This window comes from Canis lupus, chromosome 10 (genome assembly GCF_048164855.1).
Source record: "Canis lupus baileyi chromosome 10, mCanLup2.hap1, whole genome shotgun sequence".
Lineage (NCBI taxonomy): Eukaryota > Metazoa > Chordata > Mammalia > Carnivora > Canidae > Canis > Canis lupus.
In genome coordinates, this window is record NC_132847.1 from 52,843,042 (window position 1) to 52,861,756 (window position 18,715).

At 53.0% G+C, this 18,715-nt stretch overlaps 2 protein-coding genes across 13 annotated transcripts in view; one reads left to right on the forward strand and one right to left on the reverse strand.

The window, feature by feature from the left end:
- DNAI1 (dynein axonemal intermediate chain 1) overlaps nt 1-16,728 on the forward strand; it is a 124,618-nt gene extending 107,890 nt beyond the window's left edge. For 9 of the 12 annotated variants that reach the window (XM_072841710.1, XM_072841709.1, XM_072841716.1 and 6 more), the window contains 8 exons: nt 2,580-2,857; nt 8,194-8,283; nt 8,414-8,501; nt 9,127-9,206; nt 10,419-10,567; nt 10,676-10,775; nt 13,167-13,352; nt 16,424-16,728. In XM_072841710.1, the coding sequence (XP_072697811.1) occupies nt 2,580-2,857; nt 8,194-8,283; nt 8,414-8,501; nt 9,127-9,206; nt 10,419-10,567; nt 10,676-10,775; nt 13,167-13,352; nt 16,424-16,522 (1,070 nt within the window). In that variant the 3' untranslated portion in view covers nt 16,523-16,728. Of the gene's footprint in view, nt 1-2,579; nt 2,858-8,193; nt 8,284-8,413; nt 8,502-9,126; nt 9,207-10,418; nt 10,568-10,675; nt 10,776-13,166; nt 13,353-13,871; nt 14,365-16,423 lie in introns of those variants that run through there. The other 3 variants (XM_072841711.1, XM_072841712.1, XM_072841721.1) reach the window with 3 other exon arrangements.
- Nucleotides 16,729-16,785: 57 nt separating this feature from the next.
- Nucleotides 16,786-18,715, reverse strand: ENHO (energy homeostasis associated). The gene is made up of 2 exons (XM_072841743.1): nt 18,558-18,715; nt 16,786-17,588 (listed from the first exon to the last, which is right to left on the reverse strand). The coding sequence occupies exon 2, from the start codon at nt 17,429-17,431 to the stop codon at nt 17,201-17,203; it is 231 nt and encodes a 76-aa protein (XP_072697844.1). The 5' UTR covers nt 17,432-17,588; nt 18,558-18,715; the 3' UTR covers nt 16,786-17,200.

Genomic DNA, 18,715 nt, shown 5'->3' on the forward strand with positions numbered 1-18,715 from the left:
AACAAGATATTGTGTGACGCAAACACCATGTGAGGGATCTGATGCAGCCAGGCACGCCATTTCTTCCTTCTGGCCTCAGTTTACCTCTCTATATAAATCAGGAGCCAAAAGTCCAGCCTCTAGTCTCAGTGGTTCTATGAGCAGATCAGAGATGTCCTCACTACAGAGCTATTAAGCCAGGCTAGGGTTTCTTACCCCCCCCCTTTTCTTATTTCACTAGTCATGAAGACTGTACACACGCAGGGGGTCATTGCTGTCTCTTGAGGGTCCAGGTCCTGCCTGTGCCATAGTAGGAACAAGTGTGAGGGTCATACCCACCTTTGCCCCTTGATGAGATAAGGAGAGAGTCTGAGTCCTCAGCCCGAGCATCAATCACTCTCTACTCATTCACTTACTTGTTTGCTCACCATCTGGATGCCTACCCACTCATCCTATGTCAGTTCCACCCAACATCAAGGACAAACTGGACATTAAGGGCATCAATAGTTCACCAGTGTCCTGGTAGTTACCACTCACTACCCATCCAGGTGCTGGTCTCATTCGGCTGCGGGATGGGGCTCTCTCATCACACTGGGGGCTGCTGAGGGCAAGCCTACATCTCCAGTGGAGTGTCTCTGTCCCTCCCAGGATCCAGCCCACAGGGAGGTCCAGGATTTGTGGGATGAACAAAAGGAACTACAAATGACTGTCACACTGCCTCAGTCCAAGCCCTGCATGATCTGGAGGGGACAGATCACTTCCTTCAGCAGCTACAAATTTCTCCCAACCAGGGTCAGCCCTCAGGGCCCACCCAGAAGGAGCCCTACAGAGTGAGGGACTGCCAGCTCCCCACTCCACCTGAAGGCCAGTTCCTACTGACTTTGAGATAGTGTCAGGCATAGGGTAACCCCCCTGGCTCTGGGAGATCTGGAAGGCCCAGTTCCTCCTCTTTTGTGAGACGTTTCTCCAGAGCAGAGCATTGTCCTTCCTCAACCACTGGGTGCCCTTCCCATGCCTCAAGTTGTACCCTGGCACCTTCCACTAGAGGAGCAACCCCCTCCTGGCACATGAAGCCTCCTTTACAAGTGATCAGGGGGAGGGATTCCCAAAAGGGATCCCAGACCTGGTAAGGATTAGCAAGGGAAGGTGGGCTTCCCCATAGAGAACTGTTCTGGTGAGCACACCAACTTGCCTCAGTTTCTAACTCTACCTACCTAAGGTCAGCCTGGCTCCTGGCTGCACTCGCTCCCTAGTACTGGCTCCCAGTAAGCACCACATGGTGTTTGCAGAGTGTCTGGGGCAGGAATATCTGGCAACTGGCTGTAGCCAAGCTCATCCCCAGAGCCCAGGGAACCCAACCAATACTGTCCCTGAGTCCAGCCCAGGCACTTCTTCCCTTGAGCAAGGGGCAGCTTTAGAAGTAAGACAGAGGGGCACCTGGGTGGTGCAGTCAGTTGAGCATCTGACACTTGGTTTCCACTCAGGCCTGGTCTTAGGGTCGTGAGAGCAAGCCCCACGTTGGGCTCTACTCTGAGCACGGACTCTGCTTGGGATTCTTCTTCTCCCTCTGCCTCTCCTGCTTATGATCTCTCTCTCTCTCTCCAAAAATAAGTAAATAAATCTTAAAAAGAAAAAAGAAAGAATGACTCAGCAAAACTAATCAGGGTGAGGCAGTCTCCCCATTTTTCCCATCCATGGGCTCAAGACCTCAGGACTGGCCATGTTTTCTGGAAGGCCTAGGCCTGCAGTTACCAGGGACAAAAGAAGTAGCCCTGGTAGGGGAGTGAGCCCTCATCTCATCTAGAAGTTTCCCTTAGCTTAGAGTCCCCAAGATGGGGGGCTGCTCTAGACTTCTTCCTTTCCTGAGCTTGGGAAGGGTCCTGAACTGGTGGTGGCAGGAGAGCTGGACTGAGAGTTAGGACTGTATTCTGTTCAGTGACTACATTATGGATGCCACATGAGCAGTGAAAGAAAGAGGGAGGCTCTCGCCTGACATAGGGTAGGTGGGGAGGAAGCCTCTGCTGAGTGGTCGGTCCACTGTTAATCACCAAAAGCTGTGCTCAGGCCAGAAGTGTGACACAGTGGCCTGTGGAAGCCTGACTGGCTGGCCTTGGACTTCTCAATTCTGGGAGCATGCCTAGATCTAGAGAGCAGTCTATAGCTGGGGACCCTGGGCCCAGAGGGTATGGGAAGATGTCCATAGATGGCTAGTTTGGAACTCATATAGAGAATTCCACGTTAGTCCAAACCGAACTCCTGCCCCTGGGTTCCTCTTCTGAGGTTCCTGCTTCTTCCCAAGCCCACACACTCTTCACCTAGAAGCTCTTTGAGCCTGCATCCTGCTTTCCTGTACCCCAGGGAGAAAAGGAGAATGATTGCCCATCCCTCAGATAAGCCTGGTCACCTTATCCTCCTGTGAACCCTTAGAAGGGGTAAACCAAGTCTCATGATTCCATTTCTGAGACAGAGAAGATGAAGCCCAGAGAGGAATCCCACCCTCCCTGACAAGCACAGCAGGCCGGTCTTGTCTACCCAGTGGGGGAGGGGCTAGGGGGGCAGCTGAATCCTCCCACCACAGCCTGGCATTTTCCCTGGGACAGATGATTTCATGAAGCAGAGCCAGGGCATGCTGCTGCTCTACAGCATGAAGAACCCCAGCTTCCCTGAATATATCTTCAGCAGCGAGAGCGGCATCATGTGTCTCGACATGCACGTGGACCACCCCTACCTGGTGGTGGTAGGCCACTATGATGGTAATGTGGCCATTTACAACCTCAAGAAGCCCCACTCCCAGCCCTCCTTCCGCAGCTCAGCCAAGTCTGGCAAACATACAGACCCTGTGTGGCAGGTGAGCCTGGAACCACGGTGGGAGAAGTGGGTATGCAACCTCTGGAGGAGGGACCTTGGGGAGGACAGGCCACAGGCAAGGGGATGGGAATGACAGGCGCTAGCTTAGAGTCCAAGGATCTGGGTGTGCAAAGGGGCAGAGAAGGGCAGAAGGTGATAATCAGGAGGTGAAGGGTCTGCTGCTGCGGAGCTGCTATCAGGAGGGCCCCTTCTGTCTTCTAAGGCTCTCTTAGGTGCAGCAGTCAGTGACTCACAGCCCATGGCTGGAAGACTCAAGGCCTGACAGGCCTCTGCTGAGTCTATCAAGGGCTCCAATTCCCTGCCTATGGGCTTCCTCGTCTCCCCATGGGGGCTCTCCTCTGCCATTTGGGCTAGATTTGGGACAACTCCCAGACAAAGACAGGTGCTGCCAATTGTCTGTCCTCTGGGTAGAGCTGTAAGGCCTGGTAGGTCTGTCCCTGAGGCCTCTCTGTAGCACCCCTCTTCTCCAGACGGGCATAGGAGGGGACCATTACTCCAACACTGGAGCTAGGATTCACCCTATGTCTCCCATCTTATTGCACTGGGAGTGGATTTCATATTTCATCTTCAGGAAGTCTCTTAGCTCTGGCTTTGCAGACCTCCCCTTACCATATTCCAAAAGTCCACCTCCTTCTTTTTTTTAAAGATTTTGTTTATTTATTCATGAGAAACACAGAGAGAAAGGTAGAGACATAGGCAGAGGGAGAAGCAGGCTCCCTACCAGGAGCCTGATACAAGACTTGATTCCAGGACCCTGGGATCATGACCTGCGTCGAAGACAGATGCTCAACCACTGAGCAACCCAGGTGCCCCAGGCCCCCTCCTTCTGAGGCTGCGAACCCTTACCCATGGGCAGGTCTGGGCAAATCTAAGGAGGGATTTCTGCCTTAAGTTTCCCATGGTCTCTGGGCTCATCAGGCATGCTGGGACTCTGTCTTCTCATCTTCCTTGGCCCCCTGCCCTGATAGAGTCTCCAGGCAGGCACTGTACTTCTGCCTTTCTGGTCCCGAGCTCCCTGAGTCACGTGGACACCTGCCCTAGGCACTGGCTCTCAGCTCCCAGACCACTCAGCTCCCTGAGCAGAGGAGGGACTGTCCAGGCATAGGGGACCTGATGCCCTCTCCGCTTTATCTTTTTCCCAGAACCAGGGACACAGAGAGGGAGGTGCCCCCTCCCATGAGAAATCTTCCCCCCTGCTTTCCACCAAAGCAGAGGCCAAAGCTCAAGTCTCAAGAGTTCTGTGAAAATCCCACCTTCCAATTCATTGCCTCCAGGCACACAGAGGTCTCTAGACATGAGGAGGATCTCTGCAAAGACTTTAAACACCCAAGAGGAGAAAAGACCTGCTTTGATTAGACTAAGCCAGCACCAGGCCTGCCCCTGCTCCCCCAGCTCAGACAGCCCAGAGCCAAGCACAGAGCATCTGTAACTGGCCTGACCACCCTCCTCAAGCCCAGGAGAGGGCAACGGGCCAAGGCCAACCATCCTGCTACCACTCTGCTGTGTTCTCTGAATCAAATAGCAGGTTGGGAAAAGAAATGGTGCATGCAGAAGATACCCTATGGCTTTCATTGGGCAGGTGCCAGAGAGACTGGAACCCACCCAGACAGGGATGGCCTTCTGTCCCCCCTCACTACCACCACCACCACCACCACCACCCTGCTGGGAAAACAGGCTAGTGCCTTTGCAAAACCAAAAACTCAAGAGTTCTTGGCTGGACTGGCTTGTGACATGGGAGGGGCTGCCTGGCACTCACTCCCTCACTGGTTTCCTGCCTTCCTGTTCCCTCATTGCCTCTCATTCCGTCCCCCTTTCCTCATTCATCTCTCTATTCAGCGACTCCTCTGTTTACTCCTCTGGGAGCTGAGGATGCTTAAGGGCTTGGTCCCTGGGGTTCCTAGTAGGGAGATAAGCACAGCCAGGGGTTAAGCAGGACAGGGCAAAATGCTAATTGTGAATGGGCTCCTGGGGGTACTGAGGAAGGACATATAGATTGTCCAGGATAGGGAGAAGGGGCAAGAGGGCCAGGTCTTCCCAGAGGAAGCAACACCTGAGCTGAATGGTAAGGGATGAGAAAGTATTAGTTAATGACAACTAAATGTAATATGAGATCCTAGAACACAACAAAAATGGGTATTAGGAGGAAACTAAGAAATTCAAATGAAGTCTAGATTTTAGTTAAAAAAAGAAAAAAAGTATGAGTCAGATGAGGAAGGGTACAAAGGGGTTACGTGTGCAGTGACACAGAGACATCAGGCGGAGTGGGGGCCGGGAACGACACATTTGGAGCACATGTGAGAGGCAGGGAAGGTGGCAAAGGGCCTGAGGGAAGCACAGGCACCAGGTGTGAGTGTGCTTCTCTACCGAGAAAGAAGCTTGGACTTTGAGTCAGTGGTTTCAAATGAAGTGCTAGAGGTGGGAATGGGGTAGCTTTGGTGAGTCAGGTTCCTGCTTACTTGAGGGTCCCCTGTCATCACTGCCCTGTCCTTGAAGGTACTTTCATGAGGTTGCTCAGAGCTCCCTCCAGCATGGTTTGAAAATGGCTGCCCAACCATCAGAGAGTCTGGGACAGAGAAGTAACAGTCATGTTCATGTCTTGGAGATGTCCTCTCACTGCAGTGTGAGAGACTTTGCAGCCCAAGCTACAGCAGGGACAGTGGAGATAGAAATAAGAAGGTAGGGTGAGCTCTGGTGAGGCAGGAAAATCAATAGAAGGAAATTAGATGGATGTGAGAAAGGGAAAGAATTGGTGCTACTACCTGGGACACCACCCAGGAGAGCACCCACAGAGGTAGAAATGACAGAGGAGGAACAGGCTTGGACAGAAGTTAATACAAGAAGCTAGAAGAACACCATACTTTAATTTTTTTTAAAATTTATGATAGTCTCAGAGAGAGAGAGAGAGAGAGAGAGGCAGAGACACAGGCAGAGGGAGAAGCAGGCTCCATGCACCGGGAGCCCGACATGGGACTGGATCCCAGGTCTCCAGGATCGCGCCCTGGGCCAAAGGCAGGCACCAAACCACTGCGCCACCCAGGGATCCCCTTTAATTTTACTTAAATAAATAACTTAAAAAAAAAAAAAAGAGGAGGTGTCCTACAGGCAGTAGGCTGTGTAAGCCTAGAGCTTGGAGGAAAGCTAGGCTGGTAAATGGCATGTCAGAAACACTAGAGTCTAGGTCCTTCTTAAAGGGACTGTGTCTTTGGGTGCCTGGCTGTCTCAGTCAGTTAAGCATCTGCCTTCAGCTCAGGTCATGATTTGGGGTTCCTGGGATTGAACTCCACATAGTGCTCCCTACTCAGTCTGCTTCTCCCTCTCCCTCTGCCTCTCCCCCTGCTTGTGCTCTCTCTCTCTCTCTCAAATGAATAAATAAAAAATCTTTTAAAAAAAGAGGGGGGACTGTATCTTGGGGGAGAGCAGAGAGGTTATTTTGGATCTCAAATGCCAGGCTGAGGCAGAAGGACTTTGTTCTGTTGGCAGCAGGGAGCCATGGAAGGTTTTGGAGTCAGGGAGAGAACTGTCTGTTCAAAGGGGACTAGGTTCCAAGCCCACGGCACAGGCTACTGCCCAAGGAAGCCCCTCTGGGTAGCCCAGCCCTATTCAAGCCCCTCTCTGAAGCCTCAACCAGCAATACTCTGTGGGTGTGGGTGTGTTCTGTGCAATACTGGGGAAGGGAGCAGGGAAGGATAGATGAACAGAGACGAGGGGCAAGCAGGTCTGCCCTAATCAGATACTGCAGAAGAGAAGGAATCAATCAGCTAAGCAGGCTCCTTCTGCTGCTTACCACATACGTCCTGGGCCTTCATTCATTCCCTGAACCCCCACTTACCACCTGCCCACCCCCTTTATTCCTACCCTTCGGCCTCCACCCCAGGAGCACACGTGTGACTTGTACACACACGTACATGCTCACTAGCAAATACACACAGCAACCCCCATCGGGCATCAGGCTGCTAAGTGGGGTGTGAACTACAATTTCCATGCATGTGGCGGCTGCTCATTAAACACTTCCCTTTGCAGCTCCCCAGCGCCTCTTACAGCCTGGCCTTTGACACCCCCTGTCCCCTCCCCCCTTTAAAGAGACTATCTTTACACAGAAGGAGAAGAGGTCCCAGTGTAAGGGCCAGCTCTGACTTATACCTCAGAGGCTCTGTAGTTTTCTAGGCCCCCCCAGTGAAAAAAAGAGCCAGCTGCCTAGACAGGCCCAGGCAGGACCGGCCAGCCCTTCTGCAGCTCTGATCAGCCAAGCCTGGGGGTTGGCCAGGGACAGACGATCCCCTCTCCCTCCCAGCCACACCCCTCCACAGCCATGGTGACAGCTCTGGTCACAGGCAGCAGCAGTGTGTTCTGTCCTCCCTCACCAGGCCTCTGTGCCAGGGGGAAGGGACAGGGTCCTAGCATGGGAGGTCTGAAGGGAGCTGAAGAGTGGAAAGCTCTGGGCACCCAGCCCCACCCAGGCTCTCTGGGACAGGGCTTGGCCAGGCCTCCACATCTGGCAACAGAAACTTGAGCCTCAAGCGTGTCATCTTCATAAGACAACAGCTCTGTCTCCAAAACACTTTCCCATATGTTTGTCTCCAGCCCCGAGAAGATGGGTGGGGCACAATTATTAACCCCGAATCGAATCACAGATGGAGAAAGGCGGCTCAAATCTGAGATTTGAGAGCAATATTTTGGGAGCGGGAGCTAATGGTGAAGTAAAGGCAGAAACAGAGGAGAGGCTGCCTAGGGAAAGGCTAGCCTGGAAGAGGAGGGGAAGGGGCCTTCTCCCTACCCTACAAGCAAGCAAGAAAAAGCCCCCTGCAGAACCCTGGCACCCCAATTCCTAGGATGAGGGTCATAATGAGGATATTTGCTAACATTTTTTGAACCTTTAATAGTTGGAGTGTTATCAGATCAGGGCCTCATGTTTGTTGTCTCATTCAGCTCTTATAACAAATCTGTGCTATTATGGTTCCTGTTTTATAAATGAGGAAACTGGTCGATGGACCCTGTCCTCTCCAGGCCCTGTCTACATAAGGAGGATGAGTTCAGAGACACCACCCTCCTCCTACAACTGGCTCCTGGAGTCCAACCCAGGGAGGATTTTGGCACCTCCACTGCCACGCCAGTGGATTAGGGCAGTACCCCAAGTGGCACTGTTAGCTCAGGACCGTCAGGGAGGGAGGGATGAGAGAGACAGAGATGGGTGGAAGGAAAGAGGGAGGGCCAACTGTGGGACTCTGGGAAATGGGCTCCCAGAACTTGCTTCTGAAGCTCACATGGCGGGAGCCCTGCTAGGCTCCCAGCCCCAACTCAACATCCACTTTATAGTGTCCCGCAGCTCACAGATTGGGATTGTTTCAGGTCAGGTGGCAGAAGGATGACATGGACAACAACCTCAACTTCTTCTCTGTGTCATCTGATGGCAGGATTGTGTCTTGGACACTCTTGAAGGTGCTCGTTTCCCAGAAAGGGTCATGTGGGGGTGGAGACAGGGAGTGGGGGAAGCTGACCGGCTAAAGCAGCCCTGGACCTCATGGAGGTGGCCCCACCCATGCACCCTCCCCATCCCTTGTTGCCACAGAGTGAGCTGGTTCACACAGATGTCATCAAGCTGAAGGCGGAGGGCAGTACCACGGACGGTCTCGATGGGTTGCAGCTACACACCATGGGTAGGAACCCCAGGTCCCTCACATCCAGGCAGGCCACCTCACTCAGGCCCCACGAGGGTCAGGGATGGTGGCCCACCCCTTTTACCAAGCGCTCCCTCCTCTGCTTGTGCTAGACAGAAGCTGGACAGGAGGTAATGGGAAAACCTGGCACTGCCCTCCTGAGCTTGACTGTTTGCAGACCCTCCCTGTTTATGCAGATCCCAGGCGCGTTTGCAGACCCTTTTTCCTGTTTATGCAGATCAGGTGCTGTTATGCAGATCTAGTCCTGTTTATGCAGATCAGGCCCCTGTTTACCCAAATCCCATCCCTGTTTACTCAATTCCTACCCTGTTTATGCAGAATAGATCCCTGTTTGCACAGACCATGTCCCTGTTTGCCCTGACCCTGACCCTGTTTAAATCAATCCCTGCCTTGTTTACCCAGGCCCCAGGCCTGTCTGCAGAAGCCCGGGCCGTTAGCAAAGTCCCAACTGCCTGGGACAAGCAGCAGGCCAACGGCCGGTTTCTGTTCCCTGCCTGGCCCCAGCCCCGGCTAGAGCTGGGGCTCAGGCTGTCACAGGGGCCTACTGGGAGCCTCCCCCCCACCTCCAGAACTGGGCTAAAGCTGCTCTACCTTTTCTCCCAAGGCTGTGGCACCGCCTTTGACTTCCACAAAGAGATCGACTATATGTTCCTAGTGGGCACAGAAGAGGGAAAAATCTACAAGGTGAGGTAGCGCTGCCCTATGCCAGCTTCTTAGACCCGAGAACCATGGGAGTTTATCCTTCTCAACAGACCTGATTCTGACAGATCTTAGGGTTAATCAGTTCTAGAAAGCTTCTTGGGAGAAAAGAAAGTATTTTTGACTTGCTTGGGTGGCAGGAAGAGGGGATGATTGCAGAAAAGGGCATAAAAATCTAGAGGTTGACTTTAGTCCAGTCTGGCACCTTTCCCTCAGCCTGCCCTCCCTCCCTTCCTAGAAGTAGAGGAAATAGAAGTGGGAGTGGAGGTTGGGGGGAGTTGGGAACATTCTGAGAAGACTTCCTGGAGGAGATCTGAACTTGAGCTGAGCTTTAAAGGCTGGGTAACAAGAAAATTTTTCTCTGGATCTTGGGTGTGTTCCAGCCAGTAGGATGGAACTTCATGGCCAGTTTCTGCCAGGTCCCAGAGTTAGTAGGTGAACATCCTTCTGAACCTCCATCCATCCAGAAATAGCTCTGCTGCATGCTTTTCTTAGGCTCAAAAGACTCAGAATGTTAATTACAGGCAGCCTCCCAGGAGGCCCTGAGGCCCGCAAGAGCTGGTCTGAATGCAAAAGAGGTCCCCACCCCCTCGACAAGGTCCTAAAGGCAGCGTGGGAGAGGCAGGAGGGAGGAGACTAGTCAGTCACACAGTCTCTTGGAGGGAGAGAGAGGGGCATGCTGGTCTGGGCCAGAAACCCATGGGAAATCATGAGATTGGGACTTGCTCCTGGCTCTGTGCCTGCTCTTACCTGAGCAATGTGGGATGTTTCTCACTATTGCAAGGATTCTATCTGTGAGCTGTAAGTGGACCCAGGGCTCTGTCTGTCTGCCCATAGGCTTTGGCCTGGACACAAGCTAGGCCACACCTCTCCCAGGGCCCCCAGACCTGTTCTGCCTTGACTCCGGGAGAGAAGGCTTTTTCAACTTGGCCTGGAATTCTCTGGGCAGACTACACACTGTCTCTCACCCTCCAGGGAAACTCCCAACCCATTCAGTCCCTCCTTTGTCTCTGCTTGTGTTGAGGGCACCAAGGAGAGAAGCCAGCAGCCCGGCCCCAGCTCAGCTGTGTCAATGATGTAGGGACAGGAGAGGAGTCTTAGGTTCTGACTCTCCAGGGCCCCCAGGGAAGTGGTGGCTGCTGACCTCTCTCTTGTTCCTGATCCCTGATCCCCCCACCACCCTCACCCTTGCCCCAGTGCTCTAAATCCTACTCCAGCAAATTCCTCGACACCTATGATGCCCACAACATGGCGGTGGATGCTGTGTCCTGGAGCCCATACCACACCAAGGTCTTCATGTCCTGCAGCTCCGACTGGACAGTGAAGATCTGGGACCACACCATCAAGTGAGAGAGACATGCCCTCCCTCAGTCGCCACCCTGGGCTGGGGCCTGTGGGGCTCCAGAACTGTGAGCCCTCTGTGTGGTGAACTTTCCATCCCTCCACCACTGCAGGACCCCAATGTTCATCTATGATCTAAATTCAGCTGTGGGCGATGTGGCCTGGGCACCATACTCTTCTACCGTGTTTGCGGCAGTCACCACCAATGGGAAGGTGAGTGCCCCCTGCTGACCCCTACTAGAGATGGCATGAGGTATCTTAGGGTCTCCCTCCTAGAGAGCCCATGCAGTGCTCTAATCAGGTAGGGGAAGCTGAGAGCTGAGACCTAAGAACTCCGTATTCTCAAGGGCTAGGCCACCCAGGGCCCTGTCAAAAGAGGAATCATTCATCCCCTGAGGCCTTGAGGAGAGAATGGGGCTGTTCATCATGAAGGACAGAACACACTGGGGGATAAGATGCCAGGAGGAGCAGCTATCTTCCCTGATGGCTCTGGGGACAGAGCTACAGGATGGGAAGGCAAAACTTCCAAGCCAGAGTTTATGTGTGATTGAAATACTGTCTAAAAGGTAGCAAGGTCCTTATCCCTGGGAGTGTGCAAGCTGAGTCTGAGGCAGGAAGATGAGAAGGAAGATGGGAAGATGTCTGTGCAACACCGAGATTGGGTAAAAGCTCAGAGACAGACATTTTTTGAGGGAATTCTTGGACACAAATCCATTTTTCCTTATGGACTTTGATAAAACCTGAGAGGCACCCACTCAAGGAAAGACTATAATTTAAGGCATCACCCTAACATCAGTCACCTTTTTGCCAAACAGATGTTTACTAAGGGCCAACAAGGGTGCCCAGCAGCAGACCAGGGCCTGGCGATTCAGGTCCCTGCAGAGCTCACATTCTTGTGAAGGAAAAGGGACACAAAGCAACAACAAAATTAGAGTTAAGTACTAGGCAGAGATGAACAGAGGAGTATGTATGTACACAGCGTTCATAGCAGCATCATTCATAATAACCAAAAAGTGGAACGACCCAAATGTCCATCGACGGATGAATAGATAAACAAAGTATGGTATATCTAAAAGGATTATTAATCAGCAAAAACAAGGAATGAAGTATTGGATACATGCTACAACATGGGTGAACTTGAAAACATGCTAGCGTAAGAAGTCAGTCACAAAAGACCACACATTATAGGATCTCATTTTTATGTTGAGAATAGACAAAACTATGGAGACAGAGGGTAGATTTGTGGTTGCCTAGGGTTGTGGGTGTGGGAGGACATAGGAAGTGACTGTTAATGGTACAAGGGTTCTTTTGGGATGAGAAAAATGCTCTAAAATCGGTTGTGGTGATGGTTGCATAACTGTGAATATACCCGAAACCAAGAATTGTATACTTTAAGTAGTAAATGTTTTTGTATGTGAATTATATCTCAATAAAGCTATTATATTTTATAAAAAAGAGAGAAAGGGAGTGATGTAAAAGAAAAAGACCAGGTGGTCTCTTAGCATGGTCAAGGAAAGCTTCTCCAAGAGGTGACATTCAAGCTGAGAGCTGAATGACAACAACCAGCTATGTGAAGATGGGGAGAGGCATTCCAGACAGAGGGAATAGCTAGTACAAATGCCCTGAGCTGAGAATGAGCTTGAAGGGGTTTCAGGGGCAGGCAAGCAAGTATGCCTGGGTCTAGGAAGCAAAGGGAAGAAGAGCTCTAGCAGTGGAGAGTAGAGAATTCGGAATAAGGAATCTGGATTTTATGTATACTGCCAAGGGAAACTGCTGGAGGATTTTAGATTGTTTAAAGATAAGTCTAGTGGCTGCATGGAGGATGGATGGTAGAGGGGCAAGAGTGGAAGTAGAAAGATCCATCAGGACATTGCCACCATTGTCCAGGCAAGAGTTACTAATGGTTTGGACTCAGGGAATGGTAAAAATATGATTAACCACTTGTCTGAGCACCTTGCATATGCCTCTTAATGGCAAGTTAGCCCTAGAGCCTCTAGCTCTCGTTTATAAAATGGGGATAATAGGGATCCCTGGGTGGCGCAGCGGTTTAGCGCTTGCCTTCGGCCCAGGGCGTGATCCTGGAGACCCGGGATCGAGTCCCACGTCGGGCTCCCGGTGCATGGAGCCTGCTGCTCCCTCTGCCTGTGTCTCTGCCTCTCTCTCTCTCTCTCTCTCTCTCTCTCTCGCTGTGTGCCTATCATAAATAAGAAATAAAAAAATAATAATAAAAAAATTAAAATAAAAAAATAAAATGGGGATAATAGCAGAACCTACCTTATAGAGTGTCTGTGAGGATTATTAGGTTATACAACTACGTAACATGCTTGCCTAGAGTCTAGTATATAATAAGTGTTCAATAAATGGTAGCTGCTATTATTGTTAATTCTGCATAGACTTAAATTTTCTTCTAAGCTTTTTATGCTCATTCCCTCAACCACAGAAAAAAAAAAAAACATGATCAGAGACACAAATCCCCTCTCCCACTGCCTCCAGCTCCAGTGTGCTAGGCTTCTGTTGTGTTTCCCCAGAAAGCACTTGTGCTAGTTCTTCTGAGGTGGGGGACAGGCGCTAGCCTTGAGTGTGCTGACACCCATCTCTCCACAGACCCATGTATTTGACTTGTCCATCAACAAGTATGAGGCCATCTGCAGCCAGCCCGTGGTGACCAAAAAGAAGAACAAGATCACCCACGTGCAGTTCAATCCCATCCACCCCATCATCATTGTGGGTGATGACCGTGGGCACGTCATTTGCCTCAAGCTCTCACCCAACTTGCGCAAGATGCCGAAGGTACAAGCTTGGGTAGTTTGGGCTGCTGTAGGAAATAAAGTCTCCAAGATGGTGGGGGTAAAGAGGAAGGGGAAGAGCCCGGGGGTGGTTCCCAGCTTTCTAGCTTAGAAAACCCAGGGTAATGGTGGTGTCATTACCCAAATAAGGAGCACAGGAGAAGCAGGTTTGTGGAGAGATGATGAGATCAGCTTTGCCATGCTGAAGCTAAGTTACCTGTGGAGCTTCTGGGTGGAGACATCCAGTAAGCAGGTGACTCCATGGATCCAAAGCCTGGGGAAGCACATAGACATCATTGGCTTATTTGGTGTAGACCCAGGTTACTCAGAAAGGGGGCTTGGGTGGGCTTACCCAGGGCCTCAGCTCCAGTGGTCCCTAAGCTGGGAGCTGTGGGCCCACACAGGGAAGAATGTGAAAAGAAAAAGAGGATAAGGTCAACAGTTAGGCAGTCCTTCCTGTGAGCTCTGGCTCCTTTCTGGGATTTGTACTGGAGACCCTGCCAGAGTCTTTGCACCCTTTCAGAGTGCAAAGGCCCTGAAAACAGCTATGGAGCTCAGAGCCAGCACCTCAAAGTCTGTATCTCAAGAGTCCTGATTCAGACATAAGAATTCAGGCCTTCGAATCCAGAGCCCGAGAACCCAGAGTGGAGTCCTGCCTATTTGGGTGCTAAGAGAAGATACAGAATTTGCTTTCTGCCTGGTTCTGGGCCAGGATCAGAGCTGGGCCAAGTTGCCCTGATGACTACACCTCTTGGTTGCAATATGAAGCGTTTATTTGCAGTTTGAGGCAAAGGCAGGGCCCTGTCTCTTTCAACTACTGATACCTGCCCTCCTGTACCCTTACCAAAGCAGGGATACCCGCAGCATCCCCCTGGTACCTGCCTAGTCTATTCCCCACCATGACCAGGAGACAAGAGCTGGGATTTTGGCCGGGCCTGTAATTGTAGCCAGCTGGGGGAGGGGGTTGACTTGGCTATAAATACTCAGAAGGCAGCTAAGAGCCTGCAGCTGTGGCCTATAGGCTATACTGGGCTGGGGGTGGGGGGGAGGGGAGGATAGGATAGGGTGGGGTGGGGTGGGGTGGGGTGGAATGGGGTGGTTGGGCATGGTCTGAAGCTCTTTGTTGAGCCCAGCTAGTTGGCCTCAAGGAGGGGGAAGGAAACAGCACAATTTGTGGAACAGATAAAATCTGCTCTTGATTTAGTGAGGAAAGAGACCTAGGCTTGAGCTGGACAGCCCAGTGGGAAGGATGGTGGTTCCCCAGTCAGAGGCAGGGGCAAGGGTATAGCCATCACATCTGGAGGGTGGTAGATCTGGGTGGGGGCTTGCCCTGCCCACTCTGACCCAGGAAGGCGAGGATCTCTCACAGTCCCAACTCCTCTCAGACCGAGGGTCAGCCATAGCTAAGACAGCTGGGCTCTGTGTATCTGGGGACCTCTATCTCTGAAGACCTGAGGATGTGGGTACCAGGGGAGCAGAGGACTTGAGTGGGTGACAGCTGGGGGCTAGTGCTTTGGTAGATTGAAGGTTCTCGTGAAATTCTCATCTGATCCTATCAGTAGCCAAGTGATTTGTGCAATAGGAAGTCCTCTGGACATCCCCAATGCCCCTCCTCTACCGGCCGCAATCCCCCTGCCCTTCCCAGGAGGGTTTGGCCACAGAGGCCCAACTTCCTGACCTGAAACCTCACCTAACTGGTGTCCGAAGACAGCTTGTCAAAGGTCAGACTGTCTTTCCCTAACTACAGTATAGATGGGAAACTGAGCCCAGAAAGGCAAGAGACTTGCCCAAAGTCATATAGGGAGTTAATGACAAAGCTGGAACTAAAAGCCAGGACCCACAACTCCTGGGGGATGGGGTGAGGCCAAGAAGAAAGCACTAACTTGATTTGGAAAGGAGGGTAGTTAAAGGAAAAGACCTCTTTGTTCTCTGCCTAAAGAGTGTAGAGGTGAGTCAGGTAGTGGCAAAGGCACTGGGCCACAAGGGGAGGGGGAGACAGATTTGGGAGCAGGTGCAGTGGTCACACCAGGAGGAAATCTGAGCTCCTCATGGTGTCAGCAGCCAGGATGGGGCCAGGAAGGGGCCTGCTGGCCGTGCACTCTCTCACTTCCTCACAGCCCAGGCCAGACCCAAGCTGGGCTCTCAGCAGGCAAGGCTGGAGCAGGTGCCAGTGAGCAGTGGGCACAGGTGGCAGAGAGGGCAGGGGAGGCAGGGGGAAGGGGGACTCTGGAGCAGAGGGAAGGCAGGAAATGGCAGCTGCCCCAGCATAGCCCGTATCCCGCTGCCTGGACAGAAGGGAGGATGGGAGTGGTGCTAGTCTGCCATGGAGCTCTTGGGGCCGGTGAGTGACACATATTGTAGTGTCCCAATTCTCGTTTTCTCAGGGCATTAGAATGCCCTGTAGGCCAGGGTGAGGGTCATAAATTTAGGATCTTCTTTTCTGAGGGCCAGTCCTGGCTAAGGATATCTGGAATCACATGGGATATTTCATCTGCCCTCCTGGGTCTCTTGAAACCCTCCTCTACCCTGAGTATGTCTGATACAGCAGGCCTGACCCCCAAATGTCCCCCACTCCCAACCTGACCTGAAAGTTTTGGTACTAGGTAAGTGCACCTGTGGCTTTGTTCACACTTCTCCCTCTGCAAACCCACATCTCTTAGCTCTTTGTTAGGCCTCAGCCAAGGACCCTCCTGTGGGAAGGGTGGTCCCAACAGTCAGAGGCCTTACCTCTCCCCGAGAGCTACAGCTCTCCCGAGCCCGAAAGGCTAGTTCCTCTGAGGGTTAGTGGGTAGATACCTTCTGCCCCTCCTCCCAGAATCAAGTCTTTCTGTTGACTCAAGATTCAGAGCCAGACTGGATGCTTCTCGGAGGCCCCAGCTGGGCCCAGATCTCCTAACCTGAGTTGGGGAAGAACCCCTTGGGGATGGGGAGAGGCAGGGATCCAAAATCTAACTGGTGGGGAGAGGGGCGGGACAAAGCTGGGGCAGGGTGTGCAGAGGAGGCAGAGCTGGGACCCGGAGAAAAGTGGCCTGTCCCTCACCATTCCTCACCCACATGTACTTCCCCCGTCCCCAGGAAAAGAAGGGGCAGGAGGTACAGAAGGGTCCAGCTGTGGAAATCGCAAAATTGGATAAACTCCTGAACCTGGTGAGGGAAGTGAAAACCAAGACCTGAGTCCCTGTCTCATTTTTCGAACCCAGTACTTGTAACTCCTGACTGAGGTACCAAAGCCCAGCCTTAGCACCCAGTTTGTGACCCCACCCCTGATCAGGTCCTAGCATCTACCATCAGCACTCTGTTTCAGCCCTGGTCCCAGCGCTTCACCCCTCAACCATTATCCTGTCCTACTTTGCACAAATAAACTTGTGTTTGGAAGCTCACCCCACACCTTTAATTTGCTGCCGCAGGGCCCCCAGGAAGAGGAGGAAATCTCAGGGTAGAGCCATAGTTCCATTTATTATCCAGCAAACAGTGGGAGGACCCAAGGAGGGGCCCAGCCTGGACACCCTCCCATTATTGCCATGGATTCCAGTTTGCTTCCCCAACCTCAAGGGCCTGGAGGCAATTGGCCTAGGGAGAGGTGGACCCAGTCCCTGGCCCTCGGTATGGAGCAGAGTCGAGATGGCCCTGGCCCTAGCACCAACTCATGAACCCCCACCCCAGGCCTGTCTACTAAGGGCCACTGGAGCCCCTAGTGGAGCCAGACTGGCTAGACTCTGGGCTGCTAGGTCCAGCTCCAGACAGGCTGGACTCTGGGTTCTGGACCCCAGACTGGCTAGACCCTGGGATCCTGATCCCAGGCTCTGGGTGGAGCAGACTTAGGCCCCAGACTCCAGGCGAGGCGAGGGGCCTTCAGGGCTGCAGCAGGTAGCTGCCTTCATGGCTGGGCTTCTGGGGCGGGGGTGCCTTCTCAGGACAGGGGCCAGGGCTGGAGTTGGGACTGGATTCCGAAAGAGAGTCGATGTCCGCAGAGCGGGAATGGCAGGCCCAGCAGAGAATGACCCAGAGCAGGAGCAGCAGGAAGCCTACGAGGCCGTTGCAGACGATGGCAATGAGGGCCCCTTGGGAGATGGCTGCCCCCATGACAGGCAGCACCCTCAGACCAGCACAGACCACGGGGCTGGCTCGATGGCAAGGCCCATGCCGAGGCAGAACTCCAGTATAGCTGGCCTTCCACAGAGGCTGTCCTGTCCACACAATGACTCCTGGGCAGTGGAGATGTCCACCTGCAGTCCTGAGCCTGTGGCAGAGAGCAGAGGAAAGGGTAGTGAGGGAGAAGGGATACGGTGAGGCCTAGGAGGAAAGGGGTATAAAAGAGAGTCCTTCCCCACATCTCTGGCTTCCCTGGCAGAGGACTCTGGGTCCCAGCAGTTCTAAATACCCCACAGAGCCAATGCCCCCATCCTCCGGCCTGGCTCTGGGCACCTGGATGGGGGTGCAGCCACAGTGGGGAAGCTGAGTCGACAGCCCATATCTTACCTCCTTAGAACCAGTGGGCATGGCCTGGCCCTGCCCACCAAGCTTCCAGCTCTCAAAAGCACTGTGTGAGTGGATGAGGCTGAGGAAGCCCAAGGCCTTAGAGGATGGGGATTGTGACTACCGCTGGTGTGGCCTGGGCACCTCCCCCTTCTCAGGACGCCAGCCAGCCAGCCCCGGAGACCTCCAGAGGTGCCAGCTCAGACAGAGGGAACTTTGTGGAGGCCCTGGCAGGCATGTATGGGTCTGTGTATCCAAGGCTGTGTACCTAGGTGTGCCTCTCTGTGGGACTGTCTCTCCAGGTCAGTTGTGTCTGTGTGGCTGGTTCTTAGTCTTTCGTTCCCTCGCCTAGATGTGTGCCTCTGCCTCTGCATACCCACCTCTATGTTCGTGCAGCTGTCTATGTGGCTCTCTTTATATTTGTCTCCGTGTGCTCTGAGTCTCTCTTTTCTCAGTCTATCTCTGTGTATCTCTGTATCGGTCTCTGTGTGTATGGGTCTTTAGTGTCTCTCGGTCTCTTTCTTCCTTGCTGTGTGTCACTCTGTCCCCGTGGACGTGTCTCTCGCCCCTTCTCCGTGGGGTCTGTCTCTGTAGTTCTGCGAGTCTCGTGTGTCTCTGTCTTTGTGTCTCTTTCTCCGCGGCTTTGCCTCTATGTCTCCATGTGAGTCTGGGTCTCTGTATCGCTGTCTCTGGTTCTCAGCCCCCGTGCCCATGGGGGGAGGGCCCCCCTTACCTGAGTTGAGCCCGGTGCGCGCCCGCGGGAGGGTCCGGGGCAGCGGGATGCTGGGCGCCGACTGAGACTCGGGAGCCTGCGGGCGCGGGGCGGGCGGGGGGGGGCTGGAGGCGGGCAGGGGCGATGTCCCCTCCCCCGGCCCTCCCCCTCGGCCGCGC

Bases quoted from the DNA above. Each gene is read 5' to 3' on its own strand.
- ENHO (XM_072841743.1), bottom strand. From the start codon at position 17,431: ATGGGGGCAGCCATCTCCCAAGGGGCCCTCATTGCCATCGTCTGCAAC.